Genomic DNA, 19,079 nt, shown 5'->3' with positions numbered 1-19,079 from the left:
ACATAGAGACGCAGGTTCGATCCCTGGGTCAGGAAGATCCCCTGGAGGAGGGTGTGGCAACCCACTCCAGTATTCTTGCCTGGAGAATCTCATGGACAGAGGAGCCTGGCAGGCTAGAGTCCATTGGGTTGCAAAGAGTCAGACACACTGAAGGGACTTAGCACGCCAAAGGGAAATCAATCAGTCTTAAGCTTCATGTAAGTAATTAGACAATAAGATAAATAAAGCAACCTGCAATAGTTCCTTCCTAGCTCAAATTTCCCAATGATTCTAGGCATTCTGCCACTCCCTTATCCTCTCCCCAATATAGCTGGCAAAGAGCCCAGGGGCTCACTGTCTCAGTGACTGTCAGGGCAGAGGCCAAGAACAAAACTAACCAGGGATTCCCAGGAGGCCCACTGGTTAAGAATCCACACTGCAATGCAGGGGACACCGGTTTGATCTCTGGTCCAGGAAAATCCCACATGCCATGGGGCAAATAAGCCCATGTGCCACAATTACTGAAGCTCTAGTACCTATGCTCTGCAACAAGAGACACCATCATGAGAAATCGGTACACTTTGACTAGAGAGGAGCCCCTGCTGGCCGCAACTGGAGAAAGCCCACACACAGCAATGAAGATCCTGCACAGCCAAAAATTAACAAACAAACAAACAAAACAACACTAACCAAACCTCTGCTCCCAAAAGAAAGTCCTGATGGCTCACTGTCCTTTTCTGGGTAGGAGTTCTAGTTATTTCCACCCTAAGCCTTTGAAGGTAGTTAAAAAGGGGGATCATCATCAGGTGATTTTGAGCCCTCCTTGCCCCAACCCCATTTAAGTGGAGTCAAGAAGGAGGGACAATATTGTGGGTACCAGTTCCTTAATATCAATCAGGAATTTTTTCGGCTATAGAAAGACCTGTCACAAGCTGTACAAACCCATAAGAGATCAAGGCTCACCAGACTCAGTATCCCTGTAATGTTACCAAAAGCAGAGGTTGGGGGTGTGGGGTGGAGGGAAAGAGCCTGTTTCAAGAGACTCCAAACCTGGGCTCAAGCCCTGGTAACACTGATTGTAGCTAGCATGTATTAAAGGCTTACTTTTCGCCAGGCCCTGTCTTAGGACTTGATTTGTGTTTTATATGAACTCACTTAACCCTTGTAACAACCCTAGGGGATTGATGTTGTTGTTCAGTTGCTAAGTTGTGTCCGACTCTTTGTGATGCCATGAACTACAGCACACCGGGTTCCTCTGTCTTTCACTATCTCCTGGAGTTTGTTCAAATTCACGTCCATTGAGTCGGTGATGTTATCTAACCATTTCATCCTCTGCTGCCCTCTTCTCCTTCTGCCTTCAGTCTTTCCCAGCATCAGGGTCTTTCCCAACAAGTTGGCTCTTCCCATCAAGTGGCCAAAGTATTGGAGCTTCAGCTTCATTCCTTCCATTGAATATTCAGGATTGATTTCCTTTAGGATTGACTGGTTTGATCTCCTTATTGTCCAAGGGACTCTCAAGAGTCTTCTCCAACACCACAGTTCAAAAGCATCAATGCTTCGGTGCTCAGCCTTCTTTATGGTCCAATTCTTACATCCGTACATGACTACTGGAAAAACCATAGCCTTGACTATACAGACCTTTGTCTGCAAAGTGATGTCTCCCCATACTATCTTGGTTTGTCACGGTTTTTCTTCCAAGGAGCAAGCATCTTTAAAAGGGGATCGATACAGTGCCAATTCCACTTTACCCTGAGGAAACCAAGGCACAGAAAGGTAAGATGTCACTGCCCTGTCTCAGTAGCTGGCTCTTCTTCATTGTGGTATCTGTAAAGTGCAGAGCATCCCAAAAGCAGGCCCTGCACTGCAAGAAGCATCAGGATTCAGCAGATGCTAAAACATCTTCCCCTTCCCATCAAAGGGAACATTGGACAAACTGGTTTTTGTTTTGGTTTAAATCATAACTAGTACGTTCCAGGCAACACACTAGGCACTGAGAATAGAGATGACACAGTCACCATTTCAGAACTGACAGTGTAGACAGAGTGACAAAGACAAAGGCTTGTGAAGGGCCAAGCAGACTGTGCCTAAGGGCTGTTCACTACAGGAGACTTTGAGTAAGGACCCAGCCTGACATACGTAGGTGTGGTGCTGAGAACGGTGTCCAGCACAGGGGAACAGATTCAAGGATTCTTATTCTTATTCCCTCACCAGTCTAACCCACAGACCTCCCTCTCCTGGGGTTTGTCCTCCTTCTCATCAGCTCTGGAGCCAGACTGCCTGAATTTGAATCTCATCTCTGCTATTTCTTGCTGTTGTGACAACGAATACATTGCTTAAACACTGGGCCTCAGTTTCCTCATCTGTAAAATGGAAATAACAATACCCATCCCATAGGGATTTTATTAGGATTAAATGAACGATTGCCTGTAAAGCACTCAGAATTGGGCCTGACACCTAGAAGGCACTTCAAAAGTGTTACTATTCTTATTAGGAGCAGCCTCTGTGCCTGTCTGGGCCCGCAGTCATTCCACTCGCAATAAAAAGACTGAATTTAAACGCATCTGGTATGGTTAGTTTAAGGAGGATAGGAAGTCTCTGGGACTAAATAGAAGGAGAACAGTTCCCTTGGGAATTTGGAGGAATAACCCTGGAACTTGTTAATTAAGATCTTGTTAATGAATCTGCTTGTTAATAGTCTATTAAATAATCACACAATGAAGTTTACCGCACAAGTAAAGCCTTTTTCAAATGCTTGTTCTTTCCAATCCTCCTGGCCTAGCTGACTTCTAAAGCTCCCCCTTAAGGGCAAGCCCTTCCAAATCCTTCCAATCTGACAGAAGCCTCTTCATCTTGTCCCACTCGCCTGGAGAACGCCTGGAGAACAGGGCTGTTCTCGCAGCCTACGAAAGGTCTCCAGGGCAAAGCCCTCTTCAATTTGATTCTGCCCATCATTCCTTAGGCCAGGGCATTATGCCTCTGAGCCAAAACATTTCCCTCCAGGAAGCAGGAACAGAGTCACTGGCCCTGGAAACCAAAAAATAAAGGCACTTTGAATTTTGGTGAGAAGAAAGGCAGAAGTTACATTCCTTTCAGTGGGAATCTGGCAAGATAAAATTTCAGTGGAGGTGTCACAGATCTGCTACAGAAAGGGGTTTGCCAACCTACGTTCGCAAAAAGTCTACACAACTTTTGTCCCAAACCTCCTAGGAAAATAAATAGCTGTAGCCAGTGTCAGGGAGTGCAGCCGCTTCTGGAGCCAACTTCAAGGAACAGTGTGTAAGAGGGCGCCCTCCAGGTCAAACACTCAGGTGCTTCATAAATTATTGATACTTTGGTCTCCTATGGCCATTCTGCTCTTTAGACAGATGTTCTTGGAAGAGGAAGATGTATATATTATATATATATATATATACACACACACACATGTATATATATCCATAATACATTGTGTGTCATGTATATGGTTACTTTTAGAAAACCAAAACACATCTGTATTATCTTCTCTGATTCAAGATGCAAGAGATGCAGGTTCGATCCCTGGGTCGGGAAGATCCCCTGGAGAAGGAAATGGCAACCCATTTCAGTATCCCTGCCTAGCGAATCCCATGGACAGAGGAGCCTGATGGGCTACAGTCCATGGGGTTGCAAAGAGTCAGACACGACTGAACAACTTAGCTTGCACACACACTTACAGTAGAGCAAGGATTGTCTGTCACCTCTCATGGTATATAATATATAGGAGCTGGGGCCCAGAGAAACGAAGCAACGTACCAAAGCCAAACACTAGTAAATGACAAGACAGAGCGTCCGGCTCTGTGCTCCTGTCCTATTGCTGAGCTGTTCCCAGTGCCTCTATTGCGTGTCATCACCTCCCACTTGAAAATGAGCCACAAGGTGCTCAGCCTTTGGTGGATCCTGTGTGGTCCTTCAGACTGTCAATGCATAGAGCCAGCTGGTAATGCTCAGCATAACTGGGCCCAGAAAACAGAGATCCAGGGTTCGCTTACTCTCACAACAAGGTGCTACACGAGGAGAAACAGTGGATAGACTCACACAAGGAGATGGACATGAATCCTTGGAGGCAGGACAATTAAGCAAATAATTACAATACAAAGTGATGAATGTTTAAGAAGGAGGAAGTATGCTGGAAAAGAACACCACCCAAGTCCATTAGCAGGGTTGAGAGCAGCCACTAGTGTACAGGTGTCTGCAGCCACCTGAACATTGAACCAGGACCCTATTCACGGCTCATTTAACCTCCTGCCCACTGGCAGCTGCCCCCAGAAGGGTTAAAGCTTGAAGCAGAGAACCAGCCTGCAGGTGCTGATCACCAATTCTGCCACTGCGAAATTCCTCTCACCCTTATTTCCTTACAAAGGAGCATTTCAGCATAAGAAATAAGCGTCAGGGTTGGGGGAGAGGAGAGAGGAGACTGGCAAAAAAAATACTCTCCAGCCCATTCTCAGCAGTATAACAGCAGTGGAAGATGAGCTGGCTGGAACCCAAGAAGCACTGAAGTGCACACCGGCCTCCCTCACATCTGGCTAAGCACCGCCAACCCCTCCGCTGGGCTGCCTCATAATCACAATGCCGCCCAAGAAAGGGGAGGTCTGCGCCCATACCATTAGCTGATCGCCAATAAAGGAGGAAAAGGGAAACCACCACAGGAGGAGCAAAGGCAAAGGGGGCACCCGGAGGCAGCTGGCCAGATCCCATCCACAACAGGAGACTGGAGAAGGTACCACTGTAGGCAGACCCCGGGTCTTCACCCTTGCCACCTCTGGCCCCCTGGGTTTGTTCCCGCCCCACTGCCTAGCTCTGATTCCCCTTCCTCCAAAGTCACACTCCTTTGCCAAAGCTTCCCTCTGAGTACACTCACCCTGGAAGAGGAGTCCATAAACTTTAAGGAGAATCACCTGCTTGTTCAATATGCAGATTTCCAGGCCACATTCCCTGTGATTCTGATTGGGAGGTCTGGTGTGGGCCCTGGGAATCTGCATTGTAAATCGCATTCACCACCACCCCAACCCCAGGCCACCCCCTCCTCCTTCACACTGGCAAATGATCAGGACGCAGGTGGTCCTTAGATCCCATTTTGAGAAAGCAGCCTTGGGGATTACTCCTTCTCCTGAGATCCCAGAGCCTTATCTGTCTGTTATTTTACATTATCGTTTCTTTTCTCCCATGTATATGCTAACTACTCACCTTAACCATAAGGCCCTCAAGAAGAGGAAGTATCATCTCCTGATTCTTCGACTCCCCTGCAAACAGCGCCGAACACAAGGCTCTACACACAGAGCTCAGGAAATGCTGTGGATATAGAGCCACGATGGTGATAAGAGGCCTTGGGGGAAAGAAAACCACAGCAGAGACGGCAAAGTCCTGCGGCCCCTGCTGAAAGGAACTGATGTTAGTATGCCTACACATGCCAGGAGAGGACAACGGTTGGTTTCGCCTTCTTTCTTTCCTTCTTCAAGAGTCTTGGCACTACACTCCTAACCTTTGTCATGAAAGTCAAGTCTGTGCAATGCACCTTCTACAGGAAACTTTGCCAAGAAATCCTGCCAAGAATTCTGGGTGCTATGTGGCTTAGTTTAACGGCCAGGAGTACTCTGGGTCTTGAGACCCATCAAGTCTCCAGGCAGGGCAAGTGTAGAATCGAACAGGAACTCTAGGATAAAACTTAGGGCCCTTGACCTACCCCCTAAACATCATCAGGGTTGAGGTTGTCCTGCATTTGGCAAATATTTCCCGAGTGGCTGCTCCATCCCAAGCATGGTTGTGGGTGCTCACGGTTCTTAAGATATCATATGTCATCAGAAAGTATTTGCTAGTGATTGATCTTTAGAAAGTTACTTTACAAGAAAGATCCTACATGATGCTGAGCCTCAGAACCATATAAGCACCAAACAGACAGTCTCAAGAATGCCTGGCTACAGGATGAAATATAATAGAGACCCAAAGTCAGCTCTGAGGCCCTGGCAGAGAGAAATCCTATTCTTACTCACCATCATGGGGCTTTCTTGCCTGGAGAACTCCATGAACAGAGGAGCCTGGCGGGTTATATAGTCCATGGGGTTGCAAAGAGTCGGACACAACTGAGCAACTAACATACACACACACACTCACCATTATGAGTAATGCTTGGCAGCTCTGGAGTTCTTTCTTCCACACTCAGATGCCATACTTTGTCCAGAAAAACAAACTGTCACACCTAGCCTCTTTGAGTGACCCCCTGATCTTCAGATATCAGCTTATCCCATAGTTTCCCTCTAGAAAACTACCCCTGACTCGTAGACAAGATTAGGTGCTCCTGATTCTAACCTCATGGCATTTTACATTTCCTCTATTAGAGTACTTTTCACAACATCCTGCAATTGGTTGTTAAGCTTCCAGCTCCAATAAGGCAGGGACTCTAATCTGTCTTGCCCATCATCATATCACCAGCACCCAGCACAGTGTCTGGAAGGACACAGGTATTCAGAAAATACTAAATGAACGATTAAATGAACTAATGATTGTATCATACTATCAGATGGAAAGTGAACAATGCCTCCTGTACTCTGCCATAGTTTTATCCACGTGCGTGAGTGTTCAGTCGTTCAGTCTTTTCTCTTTGCAACCCCATGAACTGTAGCCCATTAGACTCTTCTCTTCATGGAATTTTCCAGGCAAGAGCACTGGAGTGGGTTGCCATTTCCTCCTCCAGGGGATCTTCCCAACCCGGGATCGAACCAGCCTCTCTTGCATCTCTTGCATTGGCAGGCAGATTTTTTTTACCACAGCGCCACCTGGAAGCCTCAGTTTTATCCACAGTGCCACCTAAAAACACCCTCGATGAGCAGCACCCTTCCTTCTGCAGTACCAGGATTTTATAGATGTGGAACAGAGACTCACAGATCAACCCAATAGAGATTCCAGGAGGTACTTCCCATGATCTAAGAAGGACACAACATTCCAAAGTCAAAGTAATGTCACCAAGAGCCTGTTAGTTACACTTGCCAGAAGCCACAGTACCAGCTGGATGGTAAGATCTCTTTCAAGTCATTCAACTTCTCAGAGACCCAGCTTCTTCATGAAGAAGATTCTGGGTCCTTCAGCAGTAGGGACTCTCTTTGAATAAAGAAACAGGAACAATAATGAGCTACCCACACCATGACAGGAAGCTGGAAGAGGAGAGAAGCGTTTCCAAGGAGTCATCTCTGCAGCTAGGAAGGGGTTAAGCACACATGTCTGTCTGGACCTCTTACCCGTAAATCAGCCTTGACTGCTGCTCAGGCTGAATGAAGCCCCACCAGGTTGGCCTGTCAGGAAGGAAGCCCATGCGTCCAGACTTTTGTTGTTCTAAGGATTTTTTTTTTTTACATTTTACTGCTCAGGAAGGAAGCCAAAGCCTAGGCCCTAACTGCAGTCCTGCTGATTACTTACCCTCGCATGCACTGCTGCCTTCGCCTCCCTATCTACCTCTCAGACCCAACTCTTTCCTTCCCTAGAGTTCCTTCCTAACCGTGACTATGGCACTGGAGCCTAAATCCCAGACTTTTCTCCCCTTCTTTAAAAACCGAACATTAACATTCAACATTTCCCTTATTTCGCATATGCCTCCAAGTCTGTGAGTAGAAAGAACTGGGGCCTGGGAGAGAGGAGAATGGGTGCTCTACGATCTATGGAGACATTCTGGCTCTCAGAGTGACCGGAACCCCTTCTTTTAAATGGAGCCATGAAGGAACTGATGGGGATTGAGGTATCAGACAACTGGCCTCCAATGGCTATTTCTGCTACATACGTATTTGAACAAGAAGCCTTTTCAAGTATGAGCTGTTGTACTCAAATAACAGACCCAAATCCAAGGTCCTCAAGCAGAGGGTCAGTCTATCTCACTCCCATCCTCCTACTTCCCATCTCTCCCACTGATGGGCGGTCAGCTTCTGGTGTTCCCAAGGCCCATGGGGCTTTCTTTCTACAAAGAGAAAAGCACTGAGTTTATTTGTGCGCTCAGGGTAATGGACAGCCTTCTTTCACTCCTAGGAGAATGCACACAGACACTATGTAAGAGGTCTGTCCCCGCCCAACTCTGCCCTCCCCTTCCCCTGCTAATCCCTCCCCAGCAGCCCCCCCAGCTCAGTCCTGCTGCTGTATTTCTCTCCTGACCTACAAGGCCCCTTCAAGCCCCATCCTAAGCCTCCCCCAAGCAGAGACAATCCATCATGCTGTGGGACTGTGACACACACAGATGGGGGAAGGTTCACAGATTTCTCTCACATAGGCGAGAGGGGGAGAAAGTGCTTGTATAACTTAAAATCTGAGGACGTATTAGAAACTCTGGGACTTTGAATTCTAATACTAGTCAAATGCCATTATAGCAAATCTGATTATATATGGCCCAAATTTCTAGCACACAGAAATTCTAATGACCCACCTATCTTATAACACAAAATTCCAGAATAAGACAATCTGGTGAGATTTGGATTCTCTAACCTGGACCACTAGGTTAGATATTCAACCCTAGTTAAGTCCTTTCCTGACTCAGAGACTCAGTTTCTTTAACTGTAATATTACCTTGTTTCTCAATAAAATGAAGGAAGAAAGAGGTCAGAGGGCCACCAGGGCTAATCCTGGTAGATGGATAATAATGCAGAGAGGTGAAGCAGCTGCTATCACAGAAAAGAGCTGAGCCTCTCTCCCTCCCCACTTTCCACATCACCATAAGCCATGAGTGCATGAAAGGATCCTACATACATGCTAGCCATTAATGACCCTGTGTTTGACTACATCAGTGCTTCTAACAAGGAAGATTATACCACCAGATTGTCCTTGAAATAATAATAGTCATTATGTATTGAACACTTAGTATGTGTGAGGAACTGTTCTAAGCATTATTAGTTTGCTTAATCTCATTCAGTCCTTCACAACAACCCTTTTAGGTTCTGTAATTCCCACTTTACAGATAACAGTACTGAGGCCCAGAGAGGTTAAATAATTTGCCCAGGGTCACAGAACAGGTAAGCTAAAGGGTCATGATTTTACTCCAGAGGCTGAACTCATAGCCACTATGTTATATTGCTTCCCCATTTTTGATCTGAAACAGCTTCAAGTTGAGGCTCAAAGGGGCAAACACAGCATTTATCCCTCTAACAGGTATTTATTATGCTAAGCCATTCTGATTCAGTTTAAATCAAACCCTGAAAAGCAAGATCAAGTGAGAGCAATATAGGATTAGCTAGCACCTAAATGGGAATCATACACCTGAAAATAAAGCAAAGGTCTCTCCAGGGCTGGCCCTTGCCCCCTCCCTACAGCTTTCTGACTGTCTGCTGCTCTAAGATGGATGCAAAGCCATAAGTCTCAGCCTACAAATGAATTTCAGTGGAAAAAGACAACCCTCATCTGGTGAGTCACATTCAGGCTTACTGGGCTTGATTTCTCATGAGACTGTACCAAAAGGTTCCTTCTTCACACATGCAGGTCTAGACTTTGCTAAAGCTCCATGTCTGCTGAACAGAATGTACTGGACACAGCACCACGTTCCCCCCCACCCAAAACACAACTTTCATTTCCTTTAGGTCATCTTCCATCAGAACACATTCCACAGAGAAAATTGACGGTCAAATGTCTAAATTGCCAGATGGTTGTATGTGTTTACAAAACCCACACATCACTTGTCTGTTTCCAGCTCCAGTCAGGATCTAGCTAGAAACTTTTTCCTAAAATACACACAAAGCAGATCTGTATTTGTGGACTCCATGATAGGGGATGCAATGCTGTGGGAAAACATTTGGGAAGGGGATAGACTCTGATCTTAGGTTTCTAGAATAAGGAGAGAAAAGCAAATTTTAAACTCCTTTTTAAGTTGTGAAAGATTTTTTTAACCGAAATAATCAACAAAATCAATCTATATTTGAGAAAGGTAATCGCACATATTTCTTGAAAAATTGCCTACCTACCTTTATCCTCATCAAATCTCAAGGCATATAAATTCTTCCTTTCTTTCCTCAAACCACTATACCTGTGGGACAGCCCAGTTTTATGGATATTATCCAGTGTAAGGCTGAAGTGTGGCAAATTGATGAAAACTTTAAAAATCAGATTATAATCGCCACCATCAATTTATTCAATACTCAACTAACACTGAACCCTTTGCTGTGATTGGTACTGATTTAGTGTAAATTTTTTTTAACACTAGCAGTAAAATGTGATTGAGATAATAGAAAAGTCTGATCCATTGGGGAAGGCTGTAAGGCTATGAATTACTATTTACTTAGTATCTGTTAGGTTGACTGATTCATACCACAGCCTCTCATTTCTCCAGGCCTAAACTCAGCTTCAGTTCAGGATCTTTTCCTGGAAAAGGCACAACAAAGTGGCTAAGTAGGTGAAAGTTCTTTTGCAGAAAATTCTCCTCCTTGCCCCAAAGAAAGAGGTTATTTAGAAATTTCCACCCTGGAACGCATACTTTAAGATTCCAAAGGATAAAATCACACTCTGTTCAACCACAAATGCCACAAATTAAATGGCATTAAAAAAAAGATTTAAGGCATTTTAGCTGCTATATAGCAATGTTATCCTTATGTCTGCAGCTCATCTCTGTTGTTGCTGTGTAGTTGCTTAGTCAGGTCTGACTCTTTTGCGACCCAGTGCACTACAGCCCACCAGGCTCCTCTATCCATGGGATTTCCCAGGCAAGAATATTGGAGTGGGTGCCATTTCCTTCTCTAAAGGGGGTCTTCCCCACCCAGAGATGGAACCAGCCTCTCCTGCATCTCTCTTTAGGGAGGGTGAAATGGCACTGGAGAATGTAGCTCAACTGTCTGAAGGGAAGATTTGAATCCAAAAATTGTTAGTTTGGTGTTAAAATCCTGTGGGTTTTACAATAAAATGTATCATCACTCTGAGTGTCAAGTATTTATAAAGAGTACATTCCAGCATGTATTCCGATATTTATTGACCAGGTGGATGTGGTTAAAAAGTTAAAAATATGAAAATCCATCATAAAAATATAACTCTATTAAATGTACTATCAGTCCAAATTCTTGAGTATTTACAAAAACTAGTTCAACGTGTGCCAATATTTATTAACCAGATGGGTGAAGTTAATCAGGGTTAAAAATAAGGGTAACCAACATAAAAATATAATTCTATTTTTCAGTTTCCTCTTCCCTGCCTAATGAGGAAAAGGGGTGGGGAGGGAGAGCAACTTTTGTTATTTGGATACAATGTGTGTTTTTTGTTTTCAAACAAAAAAGGGCCACCAAATAATCAACCTGGGGCCGCTGACCGGAAGGCAGCCCCGGAAAACTTCCCGTGGGAAGAGTTCCAGAAATTGCCGGGACATTAACGAACCCCGCTGTGCTGGCTACGAGCCTCGGACGGTCAGAGGCTACGTCCACTCGCCTCGCCCGAATACCAGCCATCCTGGCGATTCACGAACCCCGGGACTTGGGAAAACATTTCCCGACTTGGAAAGCAAGACGAACGCGGTAAAGATTTCGAACCTACGTGAGAAACCTCAAAGTCCTAGGGAGCCGAGGGCAACGCTAGATCAGGATGCGCGTGTGCACACACGTCCATGCTCCCGGCTCCGAGCGCCCGGGCGCCCTCCCGCCTCCCCTAGCCTCGTCCCCCAAGCCCCCTCCCCTCGATGTGTCCCCTAGCCCCCTCACTCCGCCGCCCGCCCATCTGCGCCTCCCGCCGGGTCCCGGACCACCCGGACCTCCGCGTGGTCGCGCCCCCTCCTAGGTTTACACCCCCGCCCACTCCCTCGCTCCGACCCCAGCTCTCTGCTGCTCGGACGACGTAGGGAAACCCGCCCTGGGCTCGGTTCTCAGCGCGACCTGGAGGCGCTGGGCGTGGAGGGCGGAGCGGGGGTGGGGGACCCGGCGGCCCCCGGGGGTGGCGCCCGGAGTTTTCCCGCGGTCCGGCCGAGCGACGGCGAGGTCACCAACATTTCAGAAACCACTTGAACGCCATCTCCGTGACGGAGGCTGGCGGGGGGGGGGTTCCTTTTCGAGTGAGCCGGCGGGGCGCACTCTGTGGTCCTTCTTCCCTCCCCCGGGCCGGCCTCGCGCCTCTCCGCGCCCCCTCCCCCCGAACGATCAATTACCAGCCACCCTTCTGCCGGGAGCGGCGAGGGGCTGGCTGGCGGCCGCGAGGAAACTGCAGCCCGGATCACTTCTGCATGACAATTGATGGGAGGGAGGGCGCGAGGCGGGGAGGGAGGACGGCTGCGGGGTCCGTTTTCTCACCATGGTGATTAGGCATTCCGGCCGTGCGAGGAGGCAGCCGCCGACCAGAGTGGCGCGGCGTGGAGCGAGGGCAGGGGAAGGGAGCGGGAGCGGGAGCGAGCCCAGCCGCCCGGCGGGCGGGCGGGCCAGCGGCGCGCCGAGCCAAGCCAAGCCAGGCCAGATGGCTCTGCAGCCATCAGGGACTGCTCCCGTCCAGCCCGGCCCCACTTTAGCTGTGCAAACATTTCTTTATCCCAACAAGACAATTAAACCCAGCAGCATGAAAAGGAGTCTCCATGACTGTGTTGGGAGCGAACAACCAGAAACAACCACACACATCACAGGAGTTCTTGCCCCTCCCCTCCCCCCACCCCAGATGGGGACGGAATAGGGACTCCGGGAGAAGCCCGGGCGCAGCTGAGCCGACAGTCGACAATCGGGCAAGGTCTGGGCAGTCAGTGCAGCGGGAACCATCTGACCCATCTCTGACAATGTGCACGCCCTTTCAGGGTGGTCATCTGCTCCAGCAACGATCCAGAAGTTGAGCCTAGTGACCTGAGAACTGCCCTCAAACATCCTCTCCAGCAAGAGCAATTCTCTTAAAAGCCCAGAGCAGGGTCCCTACCCACCCCAGTCCCAGAGCCCTTGGGACATAGCCCCCTCACGACACTCAAGTGATGCTGCCAGCCAGCTCCTTTCAGGCTGCCCTGAGCCTATGTGGGCTCAGTTGACTTGATTCTTAGGATATAGGGTTTTCAATGGTAGGTGCTTTTGGAAAGACACATCGCAGAGTACAAAATACCATCTTCTCAGCGCTTTTCAAATTTGAGTGACTTTTTAAATATATCAAAGATGAGAGCAAAGCAGAACATCTGGAAACTGCTGGGAACATTTGGGTTCCCTGACCACAGGGAAGGGTCAAGGAAAGAGGGCCACCTGAAGTAGTGCCCAGTACCCACCTCTGAGGTTAGCCAGAAGGCAGGGCCCATCATGGCTCCCCAAGGGTAGTTCCGGTCCCTCTCAGCCCTCAGGGTGAACATGCATTCTGGCCAACTCCAATTTGGGCTGAGTGGATAGACTGGCAGGCTGGCCAAAGACTGTGTCGCCCAGACAGAAATTGGGCCCTGAAGTGGCCTATAGAGATCAATCAGGAAATGCACATGATAAGAGCCAGAGTGCTAAGGGGGTCATAAATGTATAGATTCTAGTACAAGGCAGCAGAGAATACGTATTTTCCCTTTTGTTGTAAAGTTTCCTTAATGAGGAAATGTTTATTTTAAAAGCCTTGGGAAACATATCTGTAGACACTTCGTATGTAAGACACACGTGGACTATTTGTAATTGGTCCATAAATTTTCACATCATTTCCCTGGACATGGACAAGGAGCCTTGGGTTCAGGGAATGACAATAAACAGGAGTTACCTCAGTCCCCTTCCTGGGGAATCATGCATCCTCCACGAATGGCTTCTCATCAAATACTTCTCCCTTTTTCCAGGGTAAAGAAGTCAGTCCTGTTGAGTAAAGCCTTCTTTTTTCCATAGAGCCCAACACCTACCTCAGGAATCACCTGTGATGCCAGGTAGATGAATAGCAAAATGGAATCATCTATTAGGAGAGACAATACTTTACCCAAGGAGCTATGTTGCTTTCTACAAAAACGGGTATTTAACCACAAAAGAAATCCTTCCTATCAGTACCCAGATTGAAGGAAAGAACACGTGTGCATTACACCATGTCTGCAGGCCCCTCTTTCAAATGCTCTCAGATGTGGACATATCTGCATATGGATGCAGTGTGTGAGCAGGGGGTGGCTGCGACAGTAAAAACTGTCAGTGTTTCCATTGTAAAACTGATTTTTTCATTGACCTAAAACTCAGTCATAAAACTCCTACTCTAAGGGACACACACACCCGTACTCACCCCACCCCCTCAACAAAACCCTAAAGCTACATGCTTATTTAGGAGATTTACTGTTGTATTTAATTATAGCTTCTCTTACATTTTATGAAAAAAAAATTATTTATATGAAGAGAACTGAAAAATCAGTCAACTATATCAAGGATTAGCTCTAAATTTTAAGAATTACAAAACCTAAAATATACATGGTTAATTTTTGGCAATCTGGGCAAAAGCCACAGTACCCTATCACCGTGCTCTTTTGAATACTTTCTGTCCTCTCTTTTCTTGCCTCCCCACCCTCCCTTACTGCCCCATCTGCCCCTCAAGCGCTCCCCTTGGAAGCAGTCTTGTATACTGTCACTCGATTATCTGAGAAATATTACTTATTTCAAAACGGTTCTGTAGGGAGGATCTGAAAGGCATCTAGTGGGAATAATCAGGCCTTCTAACGGCCCTTAAATATGTATTTACATAAAACAGACCATAAATATTCTGACACACGTCGGCATATGACAGGAGCCAAGAAAGCTGCAGCAGACTTGGTCACGGTACCTCTTCGACCCTTCCCTACAGAAAAATGTTTCCCCAGCCTTCCAAAACTCAAAATCCAAAGCACAAATGTTCCCCAGAACAACGCTGTGATGGTTGCTACCCCACCCAAGAGAAGGAAAAGAGAAAGGAACACAAATCCAGGGTTATCACAAGATACCACTCCCCCATGCACTTTGTACCTTTATTTCTCATTTAAGATCAGTCACAAACGCAACTCTAGACAATGTGAGTGGACAAACATTCTACACTCAGACCTGCCTATAGATCTAACATTTGTGTAAGAGGAAAAAAGAGAACACAAAATACTCACTAAAGAAAGGATATTTTAAATAAAAGGGGGAAGGACTCAAATTTATACAACACTACAATTTGAAATAAAGAAGTTTCCCCACCCTTCTGATCAGAATCTCATTAATTTCAAGGTCAGAATTCCATTTCACTTTGGGAGACAGACTCATTTAATTTTTCTCCACCCAGGCGTATTCCTGTGTGAGGGATCCATCTCCATGGGGGATGACACCCCCACACAATGCAAACCAGGCAAACAGAAGAGTTATGGCTTTGACACTCGGAGGGGAATGGATATCCGCATCTCTGAGTTCTGACTGGACTAACAAGCTTCCTCCTGCTCTGGGGGTCTGATACAGGTTTGGGCGGAAAAATGGAGACAAACTAGATTTGTTAGGAGAGAAGAAAGGTTTCTTGATCTCCAGGTGTTACTTTGTGGCATGTTAGTTTTGAGAGGGTTTCATTTTCAACTTGTGTTTGGAGAAAAAAAGGAGCAGACTTAGTCACACCCGAAACCAGGGCAGTTTTGGCCAGAGGTCAGGTTAAAGCTCGCCTTGATCACTTGCACATTGACAAATGAAAACTAAACTAAACTAAAACAGACAGACACAAAGGCAACCCGTATTCAGCAAGTATATCCCCAAAGCAGGATCACTGCGAGCATACACACACACACACACACACACACACACGTCAGCTGTACAGAAAGGGGGAAAGGTAGAATAGGAGCTAAAGCAAAAGACAGAGAGAACATGGGCAGTTGTGCTGTCAGATAGCAGCCTTCTCCCTGAAGTGGGGAGGTCTCAGGCTTACAGACGCTGACATAAAAGACACACTCGCAACATATTTCAAAACCAAAGAGCGATGGATTTACAAGGCAGGTTGATTTTATGATGACTTTTATTGAAAAGGTACGCTGGGTTTAGGCAGATGCCTTTTAGCGCAGGAAAGTTAACACAGTGCCTAATTCAAGGAGACAGCCTGAGGAAGCAGTGCCGACAGGGGAGAGCAGCAACGTCTCTATTACTCTCCTCGGCATCATAAAGAGAAGAGAAAAAAATGGCATTCGTGATGGTGGTTACAGAGAGGACAGGGGAGCACAAAAACAGAGAAGACGGAAAGCAAACCTCAAATGTAGTTTTCTTAAGAAAATAAAATGAAGCAAATCTTAGAACAAAGGGTTGGCTGGAAAAAAACACCCCCAGTTCATAAATTCTCACCAGGCTTGAAGAAAACTGCTCTGTGGGGGTCTACCCATAGTCCAAAAGCTTCAAAAGGCAATTATTTTCTGATTACATGAGAGGTGAGGATGGCAGGGTTCTACATTCCTAGTCTACAAGTTCCAAGCAAAGGTTTAGCCCCAACTATTAGTAAGTGTAGCCAGAGGCCATCAAGGCCCTTGGAGAACATGACAGAGCTGTTTCTTAAGCAGAAATTGATAACAGTTGTGAGCATCAAAACAAAACAAAACAGCAGTCACTTAGACCAACCTGTCTAGTTCTACAAGGGAGCCCCAGGATAAGCACCCAGCAAACCTGTTAAATCCCAAGAGAACTTGGCTTTCTAGCCTCGCGACTGCAAGGAAAACACAGCTGTTTGAAATGCTTTATGGTGATTGACGACACCTTTGTCCTTCTCTGAAAAATAGCCTGATTTGGACAAGGGCTGAGAGTTGTGAAAATAAAATCACGTGGAGTCTGCTGGATGTGGTACAATGGAAAAGCTAAAAAATAATACCGAGGTCAGAGAAACATAATGAAGAAAGCAAAGGGAAGAGGGATGGACGGGTGTCTTCAGCACCCCCCAAATTCCCTAGGAACCTATGCTTACTAATGAAATGACATTCACTCCAGTATACACACGGCACCCCCTCTCCACTCCAGAGTCCCCAGAGAATAAGCCACTCTTGCCCCGGAAGGAAGGGCAGTGCAGGCCAGCGCGCCTCTGGCTACCTTCAGAAAAACGTTTCCTACAAGAACTATCAATGCTCATTGACAAGACACAAGTAAATGTCAGCACTCCACAGCTCCTGAATGGGAGAGAGTCAGCCCTTCCTATTACGAGGAGCATGAAAAATGCCACCGACCTGTTGAATACTACTGTAAGGCAGGGCCTACTGGGGTTAGGGGAGGGCTGCACCAAGGAGGTACTTACATCTGTCATTCCGATCTTCTGGGCTAGATGAGGCTTCCCGATCTGAAATGAGGCCAGAGACAGCAAAAATCTTCTTCCCAGTGTCGTCAACCTTAAGTGAACCGGGGGAGCTAGATGGCAGCTGTGTCCCAAAGTCATATTCCTTGCCATCTGCATCTGAGAAGCGCAAGTGGGGAGACTCTGTGTCATGGCAGTTTTTAAGTCGCTTGGCGGGCGTGAAGGCTGACTGATAACTCTCCCGGTCCTCAGTGGAAGCAAAGGGACGGAAAGCCCCCACTCCGCTGTGATTCAGCATACTGATTGGGGTGCAATCTAGATTTGGGGGAGCAAACTGTGGGTGGAGGTGTAGCAACGAAGGGGGAAAATCACGATTGGCAAAAGTGCCTGGCACCCCACCTTGCCGATGGTACATAGAGGCAAAGGTGTAGGAACCATTGGTGAACGGAATATGCACGTCCTTGTCTACTGAGACGGGTACACCGAAGGGTCGTGGCTGCTGACAAGGGATGGATGCATCACGGCTGGCCTCAGCCGTGGACGCCAGGACCATCAGGGCTGGCGATGCCAGCGGGTTGGGGAGGTAGGATGAGTTCTCCATCTTGAAGGCTGCCCGGTGTAAGTCCATCGGAGTCTCTTTCTATGGCCCGCGTCACACAAGAAGCAGTCTTCCCTGGGAGGGAGTGGCACCCGGGAGCAGGGCAGGGGGTATTACTGGGGCATCATCCCCTTTTAAGACCTGTGAAAACAGCAAAGAGAGAAAAGGGGGGGAGGAAGGTCAGGGGGAGGAAAGACAAGGGAAACCCCTAGTGATCGAAACACCATCCTTCTGGCTTACAGATGCTCGGGCAAGAGACACCACAGGCTTTAGGAGCCAGTGGGCAGCAGCATCAGACCATTTTCATTCAGGAAAATCAATAGACAACTTACTGTGATGTACGCGTAGCTGACTTTGGTCCCTACACGTTCCGGGTGAAATGCGCCTGAGCCCAGCAAAGGAAAAAAAAATCATAAAACCTCCAAATACAATATTCCCTGAGCAAATGAGCTTTGGAAGGCCAAGTCACCCAGTAGATGAGGTGGGGTCTCTATTTTAAAGGGCCTGCACCTGCATACACCACTCATGACAGGCCTGATGTTCAAACAGAGATCAGGTTCTACTCATAAGACCCCCCCCTACATTTGCATCCTCTCCTCATCTTCCCTAACAAAGCTCAGAGACTGAAAAATCCCTAAATCAAGCACATTTAGACCATGAATATCTCCACGTGTTAGTTGGAACAAATTGTACGTGTGGATAAATCACACACATTGGCACATACATAAACACACATCTTCATGTATCATCTAAGTCTGTTTCCAGAAAGAAGTACTATGTGAAGAAACAACAGCAGCATTATTTTTGATCCACACCCCTCTTTAATCACATAGGCTTTCTCTTTTCTGAGAAGGAACAAAACCTTCATCAATAAAGTGCCTGCCATCTCTGACAATATTTAAAAACATAATGGGTGCCTTTGGCATATGTTCCGGGGAAACGTCTGTCTTCCAGGGGCAGCAAAGAACGGATTGGTAATTTTAGTTACTAATGCACTCACTCTTAAGTAGATTTGTAAACTGCCTTGAATTTGCCATTAACATTTAGAGCAAAATGTTAACAAAATTTCTGACTTATTTTCCTCTGCTTATTGGCCCAGTCAGAGTTGATGTCGGCTGAAGGCCCCTGGAACAAACTGGAGTTCAGAAAGACCTCCTTCAATTTCCCTTTTAAATTTAGGTTGTACATTTTCATAGACACTGATCCTGCTGCAAAATTTATTTTGAGTAAGGGTGGGAGAAGGGCTGTAGATGAGTCAGGATAACATAAGATGAACACTAGGCCTTATTAGCAGCAGAAATATACGCGAAATAAAAACTTAACGAAACTCAAAGTGTAACCAAAATGCACCATCTGTGACAAATTATAACCTCTAAACTAACAATCATGT

At 46.7% G+C, this 19,079-nt stretch overlaps 1 protein-coding gene across 3 annotated transcripts in view; it reads right to left on the bottom strand.

Moving 5' to 3' along the window:
• The window catches only part of RNF220 (ring finger protein 220), a 265,367-nt gene extending 247,580 nt beyond the window's left edge, over positions 1-17,787 (bottom strand). Inside the window, exon 1 of one of the 3 annotated variants that reach the window (XM_055403483.2) lies at positions 17,095-17,787. In XM_055403483.2, coding sequence (XP_055259458.1) covers positions 17,095-17,719 — 625 coding nt within the window. In that variant the 5' untranslated portion in view covers positions 17,720-17,787. The remainder of the gene's footprint in view (positions 1-17,094) is intronic. The other 2 variants (XM_088835246.1, XM_088835247.1) reach the window with 2 other exon arrangements.
• Positions 17,788-19,079: the final 1,292 nt, after the last annotated feature.

The sequence above is a fragment of the Moschus berezovskii genome, chromosome 4, assembly GCF_049115385.1.
Source record: "Moschus berezovskii isolate FMDL1 chromosome 4, NW_MosBer_1.0, whole genome shotgun sequence".
NCBI classification, from domain to species: Eukaryota; Metazoa; Chordata; class Mammalia; order Artiodactyla; family Moschidae; genus Moschus; species Moschus berezovskii.
This window is presented reverse-complemented; position numbering and strand designations above follow the sequence as displayed.